The sequence below is a fragment of the Argiope bruennichi genome, chromosome 8 (assembly GCF_947563725.1).
Source record: "Argiope bruennichi chromosome 8, qqArgBrue1.1, whole genome shotgun sequence".
Taxonomy (NCBI): domain Eukaryota; kingdom Metazoa; phylum Arthropoda; class Arachnida; order Araneae; family Araneidae; genus Argiope; species Argiope bruennichi.
The window spans coordinates 18,909,083-18,926,811 of record NC_079158.1 but is presented as its reverse complement, the minus strand read 5'-3'; the positions used below and the strand labels follow the sequence as shown (position 1 = coordinate 18,926,811).

The 17,729-nt window shown below is 26.4% G+C and overlaps 1 protein-coding gene across 6 annotated transcripts in view; it reads left to right on the top strand.

The window, feature by feature from the left end:
- The window catches only part of LOC129980522 (ribonuclease 3-like), a 60,113-nt gene that overhangs the window by 21,064 nt on the left and 21,320 nt on the right, over positions 1 to 17,729 (top strand). For all 6 annotated transcript variants that reach the window (XM_056090858.1, XM_056090862.1, XM_056090861.1 and 3 more), the window contains 7 exons: positions 6,952 to 7,097; positions 8,274 to 8,441; positions 8,822 to 9,128; positions 9,970 to 10,267; positions 11,447 to 11,575; positions 12,618 to 12,696; positions 14,396 to 14,503. In XM_056090858.1, coding sequence (XP_055946833.1) covers positions 6,952 to 7,097; positions 8,274 to 8,441; positions 8,822 to 9,128; positions 9,970 to 10,267; positions 11,447 to 11,575; positions 12,618 to 12,696; positions 14,396 to 14,503 — 1,235 coding nt within the window. The remainder of the gene's footprint in view (positions 1 to 6,951; positions 7,098 to 8,273; positions 8,442 to 8,821; positions 9,129 to 9,969; positions 10,268 to 11,446; positions 11,576 to 12,617; positions 12,697 to 14,395; positions 14,504 to 17,729) is intronic.

Here is a 17,729-nt window from a genome sequence, read left to right as displayed (position 1 = left end):
TTCTAAAACTGATAATTAAAATGATAATTAAAAATTAAATCAAGATGATCAATTTTCTGAATTATTTTTGCTTGCAAGTATTAAAGAATCAGAAAGCAGAAGAGCATTAGAATTGTTTCCCAGAGTTTTGAGAAACCTTTTTGTAAAAAACTTTAATTAGGTAGATTCCTATAAGAAGATTATCTATTGCGATAGTTCTCATGACAATACTTTGGGAAAATTATGCAGTTCTAAATGTAAAATCTTTGGATGAGATTGTGAATGGGTCATCTAGTCCAAAAAGGGTGGAAATTGTGGGAGATTGAAATTTTTATTTTACTGTAACTTTTCTAATATTGAAGATAGAAAAATAAATCGAATTAGGGCCTTTAAAGAACTTTTGTATTTCAAGTTTTTCAATAGCTGCAATTGCTTTGAAGTTAGGGGCTAAAAAGTTATTTTCTAATCCTAATTTTGACTGTTCCTAACATCAGTAAATTATTTTGCAAGTTTTGAAGGGGGAAAAAAATGAAACAATGAATATTTTCATAGTTTTAAATTATTTAAATGTGCCTGGAGTAAAGATTAAAAACACGAATAAAATTAAATAAATTAAAATAAAGGAGAAGAAAGATTTAATGGCAGCATTATAAAAAACGATTAGTATAAAAATATCCAAAAGCTGCTTGTTTTATAGCTCTTTATATATTTTTTAAAGATGTACCTCGTTATTCCGGAGTTTTAGTTAATTTGATGATTCTTTAGTTTGATGTTTACCGCATTACTAAGAGTATATTGCATTAAAAAAATATTGTAATAATAAAAGATAACCATTATGGTTTTAATTCTAAATATAGACACTTTTATTAATCAACTAATAGTGATTAATTGCACCCCCCCCCCAAAAAAAAAAAGATCGGCAAAAATATTGTGTTAGTCCATCAACTATCTTCATCAACAGGGTTACTACACCACCAAGTGAACTAGGAAAATACAGGGAATTTAATCTTAAAACATGGAAAATGCTGAAAAATGTGAAAATTTTCATGGAAAATTGGAAAGTGATTTTTTTTCCCCATCTAAAAAGTGCTGATTTCTGAAAATTACAAGAATAAAAGATCTTAGCCACAGCACCAGAAATGAAACTTTATAATCGCTGAAATTTACCTCTTTTCTATTCACTCCCCTTTTTTTCTGTGTGTATCAGTCTAATTTCGATTTCAGAGACAATTGTTCTTGATTCAGAGATTCTTGGATTGCAGCTAATTTGAAACTGCTGTAGCTGCGTGAGAAAATAGAATAAATTTCTCTGACGGGAAGAGTGAGAATAACATTCAGTCAGTGGAACATTGTTGTAGTATTTAATTTTAATAATTAATTTCAAACACATGTATTTATTGAATTGTTTCTTTATTATTTGAAAAATAGCGAATTTATTCAAAGTAGATTTTAAAAAAAATAGCCGCTAAAAATCTGTATTTATTACTTATTGGATGGATAAAAATATGAATCCTGATTTGCTAAATGGATTAGAGAAGTTTTGCAAAATCTGTTTCCTGCATACTTCTCATATTGTAAGAAGATAAAAGCTTAAACAATATGGGAAAACAAGCACTTATTAGTCATGCCAAAAGATGAAAACATACAAAATTACATGCCAGTTTAAAAAAAGTCATAATTGATTTTAGACTATGTATTAAAAAAAAATACAAGAGAAGATGATATGCAAAGTCTGAAAAGTAAAGTTTGATGTCCGAAAATAAGCTGATTTTGAATTTTTTAGCTCTAGGACTTTCATTTAAAGTTGAACTCATATGATAATTAAAATTTGTTGTATAACATTCATCCTTTAATACATTCAATGATGGAAATATTTTCACATATATTCACTGATTGAGAAATAGCCAAAAAATGTATTTTAGGTCGTATATTATTTGTTACAGATTAGCTCCATTTTTGCAACAATCTCTTAAGAAATCTTTAAACAATGAAATAATTGTAATATGCTTTGATGAAGCTTTGAACCATATTTCACAAAAATATCAAATGGATGTGATATTGGTGTGAATCAACCAATAGGGTTTCAGAAGGATATTGAAATTCAATATTTTTAAAGCATATATTGCTCAAGAAGTATTTAAGAGGTTATATCAAGTTTTTTACAAATTTATATTTATGAATCAAATCTGAATTTAAAATTTTTATAACACATCCAAAAAGAACTTTCATGTCAAAATGACTATAAAATTTTAAATCGAGGTTCTTTTGAACTACAAATAATTCATAGAGTATGGACTACAGTGATCCATTCAATATGGACATTTTATATGTATAGAATATTTAAAAATTCGTTCAACTGGACATGCTGTTTTCCTGAAAGTTATTTGTTCTTCTGAATTTCCTTTGAAATTTTGTTCTATTCATTAGGTGGGAAATATGAATATTCTCTAAATCCTTTTGACAATATAAAGAAATAGATTGATTTCATTAAAAAAAAATATTGCCTGAATCTGCCACAAATGATGATATGTTAAATACTTGTCACTATAGATTAATTCTGGCTAAAATTAGTTTCTCTTATATTGATAAAATTCCTCAGCCATTTCTTAAAAAATGTTTGATATCTGAACCAATAGTACCTTTCTTATATGAAAATCTTTCCATGCTTATTAAAAAGTTAATGAAAATATTGTCGAAAGAAGCGTAATTGAAGAAGCAAAAACATTAGACCATTTATTTTTGATAGAGTTTGATGATACTAAAACTTTGAGACTTTGAAAATACCAATATTGGAATAGTGATTACATGTTAATTGATTACTTGTGGAGCTATTGAAACTGAAAAAGTGGCCTTTTATTAGCATGTTTTATATCTCTCACAAATACTATTAAAAATATTTGAATGCATGTCCAAAAATTTCACAATTTTAAAAGCTGCATTTTATTTCAATCTGAAGAACAATGCATTATTTTCAGATAAATGAATGGTTGATTTTTCTTCAACTTCTTTATTCCAGAGCACAATTTTCCCTGACACCTTCATAAAACATGTAAATATCAAATTTGAAATTTTGCTGAAAAAACTAAAAAATTAATATAAAGAAGGATTTGATTCATTTAATGAAAAAATTAGTTTACATGATTTCTATTCTAATTTTTTGAAGTCCAAAGAATTTCCTGATTTTTGGGAAGCTGTAAAAATAATTCTTGTGTTTGTCACATAGCAATGTGGCCATAGAAAATGGATTTAGTATCAATATCTTGTTGAAAGTCTGAAAGAAGATTTTTTAATTAGTTTAAGAACTTTGTATGATGTTATAAACTTTTATAGAGATGTTTTAAATGTTTGATTTCAAAAAATTTGCCTCAGTATGTTAAATGAACATGTGCAAGGTATTATGAAGCTTTAGAAGAGCAGGAAACAGTTAAGGGAAAAGAAAAGGAGTTCAAAAAACGCAAAACAACATTACAAATAAAGTTGTTGCAAAAGAAAAAAAAAATTAAATTGATGCCTGAAAAATCTACAGAAATTGTAAAAATTGATGCCCAAGTATATGAATTGGTAAAAATGAATAAAAAGATAATTTTGCATCATAATGTTTTTTGTTAAGTAATTAATCATGAGATTTGATTAGTATTTTGCCTCCCCCTTTATATGTAAATTTTGTCTTGCTAAATTCTATGCAATAAACCAGTGGGAATGGTCTCTAAAAAACTTTCTCACAAACTCTTTAATAATTTTGTCATGCCAAAGAATGTCTTATAAGGGCAATTGGCATACAGTAATTATGAAATATTAGCTTTTGGTGTGAATTTAGCATTTTTACTGATTCTATTGTAAGATTTTTTGACCATTAATCCCTGTCATGTCCAGATAATAAGAGAATTTGTGTTGTAAATGTGTTTTTCCTAACTAATTGAAATAAAAATTTGCTACAAAACTACACTTTTAGTCACAAAATCCCATACCAAATTTTATATATTTAAGTCATTATGTTTTTTAATTATCCTGTTTACATGTTTTTGAAAGTACAGACTTACAGATGGGCAACACTGTTGGATTTGACTTATAATTTAACAGGTTTCTACTCTATAAATGTTAAATCTGTGTACCAAATTTTTATCTATTTAGCTTTTCTAATTTTGTAATTATTGTGTTAACTTCTATTCGAACAGCCAGACTTCCTTTGAACAGATTTTACATGAACTTTGATAGAAATTTGCAAAAGTGGTATCAAGACTGTATACCAAATTTCAACCATCTAGCTCAGACTGTGTTTGAGTAATCTGTGTTTCAGGCAGACAGACAGAGATTTTCCAAAAGTGTGTTTTTTGAACTCGGGGAGATCTAAAATGTGGAAATTCCTCAATACCTCAAGTATGAATATTTTGACAATTACAATATTTTCTCCATACTACGTATATGAGAAAGTAATAAAGAGAATTTTTTTTTCTCTTTAAAAATATAAACATTCTTTTAATGTACTATTAATTTAATATTAAATTGTTACTTACTTTACTTGTTTTTTTTCACTCATTAAAATTATGGAATATTATTATCTTATTATAACTAGCACATGAGTGCTGTTCTCACATTTCCTTTTTTATTGCATATATATACAAGGAAAATACTGGGAATTTTTATCCAGATTGAACTGGCAACTCTGATCAGTGATATGCAGTTAATCCTTATGTTTGCCAATGATGTACAGTTAATACACAAATGCTAAAGAATAATAAAAAAATAAAAATCTGATGATAAATTTCCTTTTACTCCAATTAATAGTTATATTTGAAATATTTAAACACAGAACTGATAATATCTTAATTCCAATATTAATTAAGTAAAGCATTTTTTTTTTTTTTTTTTTGCTCTAATATAAATGAAAAATCAAGGATAAATTTGAACTTCCTATTGTAAAATGTTATTGTTTGTATTTAATTGAAAGAAGAATATTTGCAGATGACAGTTAATTACTTCAATTGTATTTAAAATGCAGTGCTAAACTTAAGTTTTTGCCAACTAATACAAACTTTGGGCACTTGCTAAAAACTTCAAAATTTTTCAATAATATAAATTTTGTGACAAGCCTAGATTTGTTTATTATTTTTATAACATTTGCACTTTTATATTATTTATTTGGCAGTAAATTCTGAATTGTTAGATAGCAACATAAACATTACCTATCATTACTTATATAATATATAATATATCATTTTTACTTTATCATGTACTAAATTTCGAAAAGATATTGTAGTCGTCAAAAGACTGAAATTCCATTTTAGACCTCTCTGAGTCCAAAAAACATATTTTTGATATTATGGCTGTCTGTCTGTAACAAAGATGACAAAAATGGTTTGAGGTAGACAAATGAAATTTCATGTACAGTCTCTTCACCAAATTTATAGATTTTTTATCTAGTGTTGAGGAAAATCTGTTCATCAGTATGTATGCCCAGCTGTTTGAGTACAAATGAACTCAATAATTACAAAACGAGAAGAGCTATGTAAGTAAAATTAAGTGCACAAGTTTAGCATCTGAAATAAAGATTCATATCGAGCTTTGAATAAAATCTGTTATGCGGCTGACCATCTATCTGTCTGTGCTTTCTCATGTATCTAAACGCAATAATTCATAAAGGCAATGATTTAAATTAATGAAATACTTTCTGTTGTCTTGTGACTATAATTATAGTTCCATGTCTTGTTTTGGTGTGAATCAATATGCAAAAAGCTTGCTTCCTTATTTTTAAAAATTGAAAAACGATGAGTGAATAATTATATATTAACTGTGGGTTACACTGACACACATGAAACAATGTGATGACATTAGTAAATATGACATATTCCTATTCAAATAAGTTGTGTAAGATCTCATTTTGTGTTCTAAAAATAGCAAAATATAAAATGGTAATTAATGTAAGTTAAGGTATCTGTCTACCTTCAGAGACAAGTTTTTAAAAAATCACTCTAATGAGCTGTTTCAGTTCATTTTCTGGATCAGTGTCATTGCAGATAGGGAAAAATATTGATCAGGAAATTATGTGTCAATTGAGATTCTGTAAATTGTGTCAGTTTGGGTAAAAAATAGTGAAAATTGCAACAAAAAGCAAAGCACTCTACAAAAATTCTATTGCACATATTCCAGTTATTTTTATACATAACATATTTACAGCTATGGTGAAGGGAATGAACTAGAATCTAAGAAATATGTGTATTTTCAAAAAAGTTATAGATAATCAAGTATTTCTGTGTTGAAAATTTCTCAAAGCTTGTTGTTGAAAATTATATTAAGCAGCTCTAAAACAAAAACTACTCAGTTCAAAGTTATGTCCCTAGTTCATTGACTTTGGAACACTTAAGGTAACATGTATGCAAAATTTCAAGGTAATATATTAAGTTTTTAAGATACCATGTTTTGCATATGAACATTTTTATAAAATCCAAGTTTTTCAAAAAATTTACTTAAAAGTTTCATTTGTCTAGTACTAAAAAATCTTTGCAAACATGAACAATGTTCAAAAACAGATGCAACTGCCTATCTTTTTGGCATAAAAACTACTCACATATTCTAATATGCATGGTTTGTTGATAGAACATATAAAATAAATTATAATTCAGAGAGACATGTATTTGATAAAATGCTGGAAAATATTCAGCTTCTGGTTGGTACTTCCAAAGTGAGCTTCCAATTTTTATCTACAGTGGTTTATAAAAAATCACGTATCTTGGTTTCTATTTACCATACAATTAAAACAAACATAAATTTGGAAACCCAAATAAATGGGTTGTAAAATAAAACAGTATTAAAAAAAAAAAAAGTCAATTTTGTCCGAAAACTGCCAAATACCTTAAAACATGCTAATGAAATAATAGTACTACAAACTGATTTTTTTTGTTGTTGCTGTTGTTACTTCTAGAGAGTTTATGTCAGATGATTACAATAAGATTTTTTTCTATCAACTCTTTTCAGAGCTTCTATGCGAAGAAGACAGTTCCAGCAGCAGTGAGAGATCATCTTCAAGTGAAGAAGAAGATACGTCCTTAGAAGAGTTGGAAAAGAAAAGACGGCATCCTGATAGATTGCACCCAGAATTGTGGTTTAATGATCCTAAAGAGGTGTTTTTTTTTTTTTTTTATTTTTTTATTTTCTCCTTTCTTTAAAGCTTCTTCACAGAATGAATGATATTGCTTTTTTTTTCTTCTTCCATTTAAAATGGCATTGCAAAAACAAACAAGTGATTATTTTTAATGTTTAATATGTTTATAGAATTATTTTTGTTTAGTGTAGCAATACAGATTAAAAGAAAAATTATATATATTTTTTAAAACATTGTATTTGTTATTTTATAATTGATATTCTTGTAGTCTACACTTTAACTTAAAAACCACAACATGTCACTTTAAACTAAAAAAAAGGTTGAAAATAATTATAATATTTTAACTATATTACAGAATTAGTTCATTTAATCATTTAGCCTCTTTTTTTATTCTAATGATCCTATATAACATTGATTGCAATATTTCTTACCTTAATATCTGTATTTGGAGTAAATAAAATTTTCTTTTTGTAATACAGATTTATGTAATAGATAAAATATCATTCATGCAATTCTTTCATCATAAGGATGAATTTTTTTTTTTATTTAGACATTAGAGGCATTGGTTACACTCTCATGCATGTTGGAAGGGAAATAAGGTAGAAATCTGATATACAAAATTGCAACATTTGAAAGATTTTGGGCAAATTTTGCATTATTCCATTTATATAAAAAACTTCTATTCAGATAAAATTTCTGTTTAATTTCTACAAACTAATATTAAACAGAAATATTGACTCCAACGGGTTTCAAGTATTAACTTGCTACATTTAACAAAAGATTTAAAAACGTTATAAGATTTAAAACATCATTTGAAAATGTCTGTAATAACATAAGTGATATTTAATGTCCAGCAAGTAACATTAAAAAAAGGTCATATTAATTATTTTATGAAAGTAAAAGAATAAAAGGAAAAGTATATAAAAAGATTTTTAAATAGATATGTGTACAATTTGAATAATGAAATGAGTTCTTTTGTTTCCTTTTATTTTCTATATAAATGTTGCCATTTGTTCTTTTGAGAAATTGTTCTCAGTTACTATAGTTAGTCTTTTAGAATATATATCTTTATGTATATATCAAAATGAATAATCTTGAAAATATTAGTTATTTTATTAAAGATTGAATCTTCCTTATAATGAAGGTTAAATTAGTCAAAATGGGTATTAACTTTTGATGTTATTTTTTATTCCAGATGAATGATGGTCCATTGTGCCGATGTAGTATGAAAGCTAGTCGTTCTGGTATTCGTCATGGGATTTATGTGGGGGAAGAACTTTTATCTCAATGTGATCCATACAGCAATAATGCTGAAAGGCTGTATCATTATAAAATTGCAATGACACCAGTAACTAATTTTTTGGTGAGTTAATATTATATAAACCAAATTAGATTTTAAAAATATCTGATGAGCATTTAATTATCAAAATAGGTTTGCTAATTTAAAAATGTTTTTGATTGTGTATTATTTTATCATGAATATGGTACATTTTTGTATGGATATTTAAAATTCAATAAATTATTATAGCAAATATTAGTTTGTAAATTTTTAATATTGTTGCACAAAATTGAAATTATTTAATGTGAATTAAATTTGTTTATTTGTTGCTTGAGATTTATTTAAGATTCATATTGGATTTTTAGAATTAGTTGTAATTTCTCATGAAGTAAATACAAAACTCCTGTTCATTATTCATTATTATTTTTTTAAATAATTCATTAAAATTATTTTAATTCTTTTAGACGAAATCTCCAACTATTATTATGCATAATGAAGAGAAATATGTCTTTGAAGGATTTTCCATGTTTTCTCATAAGCCATTACCGAAACTTCCTAACTGCAAAGTAATTCGATTCAACTATGAGTATACCATTCTGTATGTGGAAGAAGAGATGCCAACCAATTTTACTGTAGCTGGTCTTGAACTTTTTAGCAATTTTTTGTTGCAAGAGATTCTGGAATTGGTGGATTTGGAATGGAAAGCCTACAATGATCTAAATGGCTGTCCTCAGTTTCATTTTATGCCACGCTTTGCCAAAATATCTCAAGGTTTCCTCTTTTATTTTCATTATATTCTTACTTGTTTGGTAAAAATAAAATAATTAATTGTTTTAGGATTGATGTTAGCCATTTCATGCATGTGTTATATTACTTTAATTTTCATTAATTATTTTTTATCATATGGAATTTCATGAAATAAATATCTGAATTCAATAAAGATAAATGTTAACTTTTTTTTTAATAACAAAGAAATTTTGAGTTGCACTTTAGAATTAGTTGACATTTCTATTATTTGCCAATATATCTCTTCATGGTGATCCTCTTTTGCTAAACCTATACACCATCTTTCTGAATGTATAATTTTTGGAATGCTCTAAAACTACTAAACTATTACATTCAATCAATTTTTTTTCTATATTTCTTTTTTGGCAAAACTGGGAAATTTAGTTATTTTTCTGTTAGGAAAGGATATTTTCTTATTATTTCTGTGTATGAAAATCACTTTGTTTTATTTATAGTTTTAATGTTAAAAATTGATATTAATTCAAAATAATTAAAAGAAGATAATGCAAGTGAACTCATTTAAAGACTGTGTTCTGTTATAATAAAATTTTTTTAGTTGCAATTATAGTTTTTCCCTCACTTAAAAGTTTAAAAATTTATAAATATTGTATATATAATATATCTATTTTTAATGCATATGTTTGTAAAAATATTGTCTTTATTTAAATTTGCAAATTTTGTAAGATTTTTCTTAACTTTTAGTATTTTATTTTACTTTTATAATATCAATACATATTAGTAAAATTCCTTTGCATTTTTTTTTCTTTAAAAAATATTTTTTTCAAGTGTGTTTCTGAATTATTTATTTTAAACAATTATATTTCAGAAGAAGGAAAAGAATTGCTTTCCTTGGATGTTATTTTGCAGTATCTTTTGAATTCTAACAAAATTCTCATTGATGAGGGAAAATTGTCTGAAATCTTAACATATTCAAATAAAAAATGGCAAGATTTAGCTGATGAAGTAAAAGGCATGATTGTGACATGCCCAGGCATGAAACCTTCCTCCATACGTGTTGATCAACTAGATAGGGAACATATTGATTTACATTCAGAAAGCACATTTCCTGTTATTGTTCATTTTGGTGTCAGACCCCCTCAACTCAGCTATGCTGGAAATCCACAGTAAGTTTATAAAACTGTCCTATTACTTTTTGACGTTTTAACTTTTTTCTTTCAGACTGAAGTATCAATAACCTGTGTAATTGGGTTAATTTTTGTCTAGAGAAAATTTGCCAAATTGTGTTTCATATTCAGACTGCTGACACATTTTAGACTAACTAATTGCAGAACAAATTCTCATATTGTTATTTTTTTGATATTAGATTGTTATAAATAAATATTTAGTATTTTATATTTACTGTTTAATCTTTTAATATGAGTATTATTCCTGAAAAAACAAAAATGTATATCTACGTATTATCTTCGAATGAAAATTTTTTTATTAAAAATATGGACTTACTTATACTTAGAGAAGTTTCATTTAGAATAAAACATTTCTTGACTTGAAATAATATAACAAATCTTATGTAAGGGCTGTGCATATTTAATATTTAAAAATATAAATAAATAATGAATAATTTATGATTTTCAAGTAAATTATTGAGAATGTATTGCACCTTAACTTATAAAAGAATTTATCTGTATTTTATTGCTTCCCTAGTTTGTAATTTTAATCTGAAAAATACATTATAACAGACATATGTATAATCAGATTGTTTCAATAAACAATTTTTCTCAACAATAATTTCGAATGTTTTTCTAAATGACATTGACAATAAATTGTGCTTTCAAGTAACTTTCCTATAAGCAAATGAAAAAGAAGCATTAGAGAACAAAGAAATGGAAATATCAAATTTTAATTTAATTATAATGGAAAACTAGTTTGCTTTATATTAAATTCATTTGTCTTAAGAATGAAATAAATTTTATTGTTGAATATCCATTATAATATATTATTCTGCAAAGGGGTGTTTACAAATATATAGTAAATAGATTTTATTCAAACTTTAATATGTAATAATTATTGTTGAATTATTATCACAAGTAAAATAAATATACTGATACTTAATGCTTGAATATATATATATATATATATATATATATATATATATATATATATATATATATATATAATATACTTTTAGTTCTAAATTTAAGTTAAAAAACCATTTTTTTAAAATCAGTGTTTGGGGATATTTCACTTTTTTCATTAATATTATTGTATCAATTAAATTAAATAGAAATTTTTTGATACTAAGTATTTTTTATTTGATGTTTAGAATTAATCACACAATTTTTTAGGTATCAAAAAGCTTGGCGAGATTATGTGAAGTACCGCCATTTATTAGCCAATAAACCAAAAGTCCGTTATGCAGATAGACATAGATTAATGCAGAAAGAAACCAGATTACAAGAGATGAGGATGGAAAAGTAAATTTCTCTTCATTATGTTTTTATTTAAAATTTTATCACACTGTAACTTCTAGGAAAATGTTTACTTTAGCTAATATTATTATATCTGCAAAATAAAATTATAATTATGATCGATTTTTAATTTTACATATCAAATATATTATTTATTTACATTCTCTAGTATAAGTAAATTAGATTTTTAAAGCATGAAACAGTTTTTTTCTCCATATATACTGGGAAAAAAGTTGCAGTATTGTGTGTATGAATGATAATTCAAGTATTAATGTTTAAGATAATGCCTAAAACTTTTATTTAAATAATAAGAAGTATAAAATGAAATTAATTTTTTTCTGAATAAAATACATTATATTATGTACATGTTATATTATTTGATTTTAGACTATTATTTATTTGGTTTATAGACTATTGAGGAAATGAATGTAGATGGGTAATTAGATGCACTTAATTAATCATTTTGCTATAATGGTTCAGCCCATTGTCATGCCACCTCTGAAATGGATCCCATGTGAAAAGTTGCACATGGACAGTTTATCGTGGTAAAAAAGAAAGATACCTTTCTTTAAAATAATATGCTCACAATTTCTTCCTATAAGATATAAACTTATTCAATGAATATAAAAGAAATGAGAAAGTCAAAATTTGAAATGAAAAGCAAATTAGGATACTTGTTAAAAAAATGGAATTATTTTTTAGACAACTGGCAAATGTGCAAGGATTGGCAATGCCAATCTTTCAAAAAAAAGTTTTTTTTCTAAAGTTTTCACTATTTTTGTTAATTGTCTATTGCTTTATAAGAGTGAATATTGATGAAAAAATGGACAGATGTTTTTATTCCTTTTGTTAAACAATTTGCATGGCAATTATAAGAGATACTGTTATCCATAAACTAATTCTTAAAAGCTGCCATCTGTAACTGAAATTCATCTCTTAAGAATACTCATCTTTTTGAAGTGAAATGCTTTATTAAGTTGTTTATACTTGAAATCAATTTGAGTTATACGACATTATTTACATCATGTATTTATTGTTTTATTTTCAGTGATTTGAAACGAGATGTTACTGTTGTCATCAGTAGTAAAGGATTCTACAAAACTGGCATCAAGAGTGATATAGTTCAGGTAAAATTACATGCAACTCTTCCAAACAAGCAAAATATTTTGTTTTTATAAAAATTCGTTTGAATTTTTGTTAATCTGGGTATTACATTCAGTTTATTTCATTTCCTGTGACAATATTAATTAGTTATACTTAAAATAAATCTGCATGAAAATTTAATTACTTCTCATGCCTCTTATTAAGTCATTAATTATGACAAATATTAAGAGATGGATTCAATATTTTTCTTTGTCATACATTCATAAATGTTAGATAGGCAAATTAAGAGAGAGATTATTTATGTGTATTAAGAGAGAGAGAGAGAAAGAGCCGGATGCCTTGATTCTTTAGTGGCATGATTGATTCTCTTTTTTTCTTCAAAAATAAATTATGTAAATCATAAATTTTGAGCCTGAAAAAAATGATTATCTTTGTTACTACTATTTATTCTTTTTTTAAGCAAAATCTATTGATTATTTTAAGCAGCAGATTAAAGAATTACTTTAATCATTTCAATGTGATTGAATAAGAAATAATTTCAATACTGATTTAATTCACTGAACTAAAATTATGATTGGAAGCTTATTACTTGCATTATATGCTTGGAAGAATTTCTACATTCATTTTTTTAAATATTTATTTATCTTATACACAGAAATTTGATGCATTTATTAAAAATGAAAGTTATTTTAAAGGCAAAATTTTATTGGTTTGTATACAATTGCGATCTCGCCTATTGAAAACTTTAAAAAAGAATTGAGATTTTCTAAAAAACTTACATAATAGATAGTGGGAATATTTGCCCATGAAATTAAAAAATGTATTTATATAATAATAGAATTTAAGTTCATGGAAAATTTGTATATTAAACTAAAAGACTTAATAGCATACATTCTTTAAGAATCTGAATTTCCTAAATTACATATCATTCAAAGGTTTTTGTTTTAAATACGTATCTCTAGAATTTTATTTAGAAATTTATTATAAGTACCTCTAGAGTTTGGTAGTTCATCTATATATTTAAACAAATGAGGAAAAAAGCGTATATGCTATTTTCTAGAACCTCCATTCCATTGTCAAGAATTTTAATTTGTTGCAATGGTTCTTTATAGAATTGATACTTTTTGAAAGAAAAAAAAAGCATTATTCCTGAATTTTCAAAATAATTTAATAATTTGTTGAAATTTCTCTCTCTCTCTCTCTCTCTCTCTCTCTCTCTCTTTCTATATATATATATATTTGTACTTATGCAGTACAAATTTCTCTTTTATTATTCTATGTTTTTTCATTTATTTAAAGTGTTTTCCATATTGGAATTTTATTTTAAAGTTATTGATATTTTTCTTTTCTGTATGAATGTATAATTTCCATTTTCATTTAATGTATGGTTTAGACTACTAATGCATATTACTTTTAGTGGGAGTTGTATAACTTGAAAACTGAAATTCAATGTCTATTTCAGTTTGACCTGTTGAGAACATATTTTTAGAAGTAATAAAGATATATAAGTAATAATAAAAGTAGAAAACTCTTTGTGGTGTTGAAACTCCAACTATTAAAAAAAATATCTTTTTTTGAAGAGACACAAACAATGATTTTGGATCTCTTTTGATTTGAAGTCAGGTTATTGTAATTTTTCTCTGATTACTGATTTCATAAGTGATATCTTGTAAGTATCTATGTAATTTTTTTCATATTCATTATTATTATTATTTTGCATAGCATGCAATGTTGCTGCCAGTATTAGTTTGCCACTTGCGATTCCATTCCTCACTGAATAGACTGGAAGAAAACATTGGATATAAATTTAGAGATCGGTACCTCCTCCAGGTAATTGTTGTAATTGAAAGAAAATGTTCTTATTTAATTTTATATTTATTAATTTTGTAAAAAAATTAAGAGGGTAAATTTTCCTTTTTAAAATTAATTTCTAAAATTAGAATATTTAAATGACTTTTCTACAGCCAAAGTTATAATTAACAATTTATTGCAGTTTCTATTTTAAATACTGATATATTTTACATAAATTCTTACTAGTAAAACTATCTATTGTAATGATTCAATAGGTAGATAGTTTGAATTATTACAATATGTAGTCTTTTCAATACAATAGTTAGAATTTTCATGGTTAACTTTAGAAAAATTTCAGCCTATTTTCACTGATTAAGATATCTAGAATCTGAAACCACCCTGCATTCAAAGCATTATATATATAATATGTTAATAAAACAAATTGGACAAATTCATCATAACAAGCAATGTTGTGCTGGAAGGTTTTCCAATACCTACATTTTCTTTGAATTTAAGAGTTGAAAAGTGATTTTCAACACCTAACTCTGACTAATTTAATAGAAAATTAATCTGCTAAGTATATGGTGAAAAGTGCAACAAACTCATCAACGAATAATAATGCTGTATTCTTTTGGAAACATGAACAACAAAATAGAACTGAAGTGTACACAAAGGTAGCATTTATAGTGATAAAAAATAATCAAGGGGAAAAGTAACAATTCAAAAAGGGAATACCTCTCAAAGAACACTTTCCATGATCTACATGCCACTAAGAAATTTAGTTAACTCACCATTTCTGTGCCTTCTCTTTTATAGTTCTGTGATAGATTATGTAGGAAGGTCTTGTATCTTAAATTCTTCCAGAAATATTGTCCAAATTCCAGAAGTTGTTAGAATCTTCATTTTTATGGCCAAGTTTTGTCAAGGCCAGTTGTCTGACATAGCATCTGTTAGAGATATTTGCGACATTCTCCGTAAGTGTTATATTGCAGATTTGTAACAATATATAACAGCGAAATATACTCACTTATCATTAAATCTATGTAACCACCAAACATAGACTCTTGAAATTTGGTAGATATTTGTTCTTGTATGATAAATGTTCTCTAAGAAATGTTTTTTAAAACTTTTAATCAGAATGGTATTAATTGAAATTATTTTAAATTTTAATAATTTTCTACATTAACTTTGGGGAATGTTATTGTACCAAAATCATTTTTATGCAATTCGATTTAAAAAGTTACACTTTTTATTTCCTTATAGTTTGTTCGATTTATTTTAATAAATTCTTCAAAATTAGTTTTTTTTATCAAGTGTAACAAAACAGCAAGAATATGTCAATAGCCCTTGCACTACAAAGCAAATGTTTTTTAGTTTGTTCTGACTAACGTTTTGACATTTGCAACAGGTTGCTTAGCTTTTTAATTAATTTTTCAGCTGTCTGCGAGCATAATTTGCATCTTTTCTTTTTTTTGTAATGAACTCATATATTTTCTTTTAAAATTTCATTACAAATAGATTCATTGCATAATTACATTAATTCAAAAATTTATTGCATATCCTTTATTCACATGCTTTTTCCTTTATTAAAATTATGATAAGATGATTTTTTTTTTTTTTTTTTTTTTTGCCAAATATATCACTAAACCAATTTTAAGTTTCAATATATTAGGTTGGCAACTAAGTAATTGCAGATTTCACTCATGGATGGCTTCAGTTGAATTTTTAGGTTTGCAGACGTAGTACATATGTAAAACACATTTTGTTATTTGATAGTTGGCAATTCAACTGTCAATCAGTAAAAAAAGTTTTTTGATCGGTTGCGTAGTTTTCGTTTGGCGTTCATTGAAAAATGGAAAATCAAAAGGAACATTTTCGTCATATTTTGCTTTTTTATTTCCGCAAAGGGAAAAACGCATCGCAAGCTCATAAAAAGTTATGTGCTGTTTATGGTGACGAAGCCTTAAAAGAACGGCAGTGTCAAAATGGGTTTGCCAAATTTCATTCTGGTGATTTTTCACTCAAAGATGAAAAACGCTCTGGTCGTCCAGTTGAAGTTGATGACGACCTAATCAAAGCAATAATCGATTCGGATCGTCACAGTACAACACGTGAGATTGCAAAGAAACTTCATGTATCACATACATGCATTCAAAATCACTTAAAACAACTTGGCTATGTTCAAAAACTCGATACATGGGTTCCTCACGAACTGAAAGAAACGCATTTAACGCAACGCATTAACAGCTGCGATTTGCTAAAGAAACGTAATGAAATGATCCATTTTTAAAACGACTGATAACTGGCGATGAAAAATGGGTTGTTTACAACAATATCAAGCGGAAAAGATCGTGGAGCAGGCCAGGTGAACCAACTCAAACAACATCAAAAGCTGATATTCATCAAAAGAAGGTTTTGTTATCAGTTTGGTGGGATTACAAAGAAATTGTCTACTTTGAACTTTTACCACCCAACCGAACAATCAATTCTGATGTCTACATTGAACAACTAACGAAATTAAACAATGCCGTTGAAGAAAAGCAGCCCGAATTGACAAATCGAAAAGGTGTTGTATTTCATCATGACAATGCAAGGCCACACGCATCTTTGGTCACTCGGCAAAAATTATTGGAGCTTGGTTGAGATGTTTTGCCACATCCACCATATAGTCCTGACCTTGCACCATCTGATTACTTTTTGTTTCGATCGCAAAACTCCTTGAATGGTAAAAATTTCAATAATGATGATGATGTCAAATCGTACCTGATTCAGTTTTTTGCTAATAAAAACCAGAAGTTTTATGAACGTGGGATTATGATGCTGCCTGAAAGATGGCAAAAGGTCATTGATCAAAATGGGCAATACATTACAGAATAAAGTTATTTAGTTCCATGAAAAAATTGTCTTTGATTTTCTAAAAAAAATCCGCAATTACTTAGTTGCCAACCCAATATAATAACCATCTTAAGTGTTGCAAATTTGGCTATGGGGTAGTACTATTTTCTAACAAGTAATCATATTTATTACTTTTACTTTTGAAAAATCTGGTTTGAAGATTTAAGTTCAAAAATTAAAAATGTCATTAAATTATTAAGCCTCCCCTTTTCCTTTTTATCATTGCATTGGTGATTTGATTTCCTTGGTAAAATGAGTGTGCTAGCTTCGAGATTTTAAATGAAGCAAGTTTTTGTTATTTTTGTATGTCCAAAATTTTTTTTTTCGTGTTTTATAAGCTGATGTATAAAAATTTTCATAGCTTTGATCC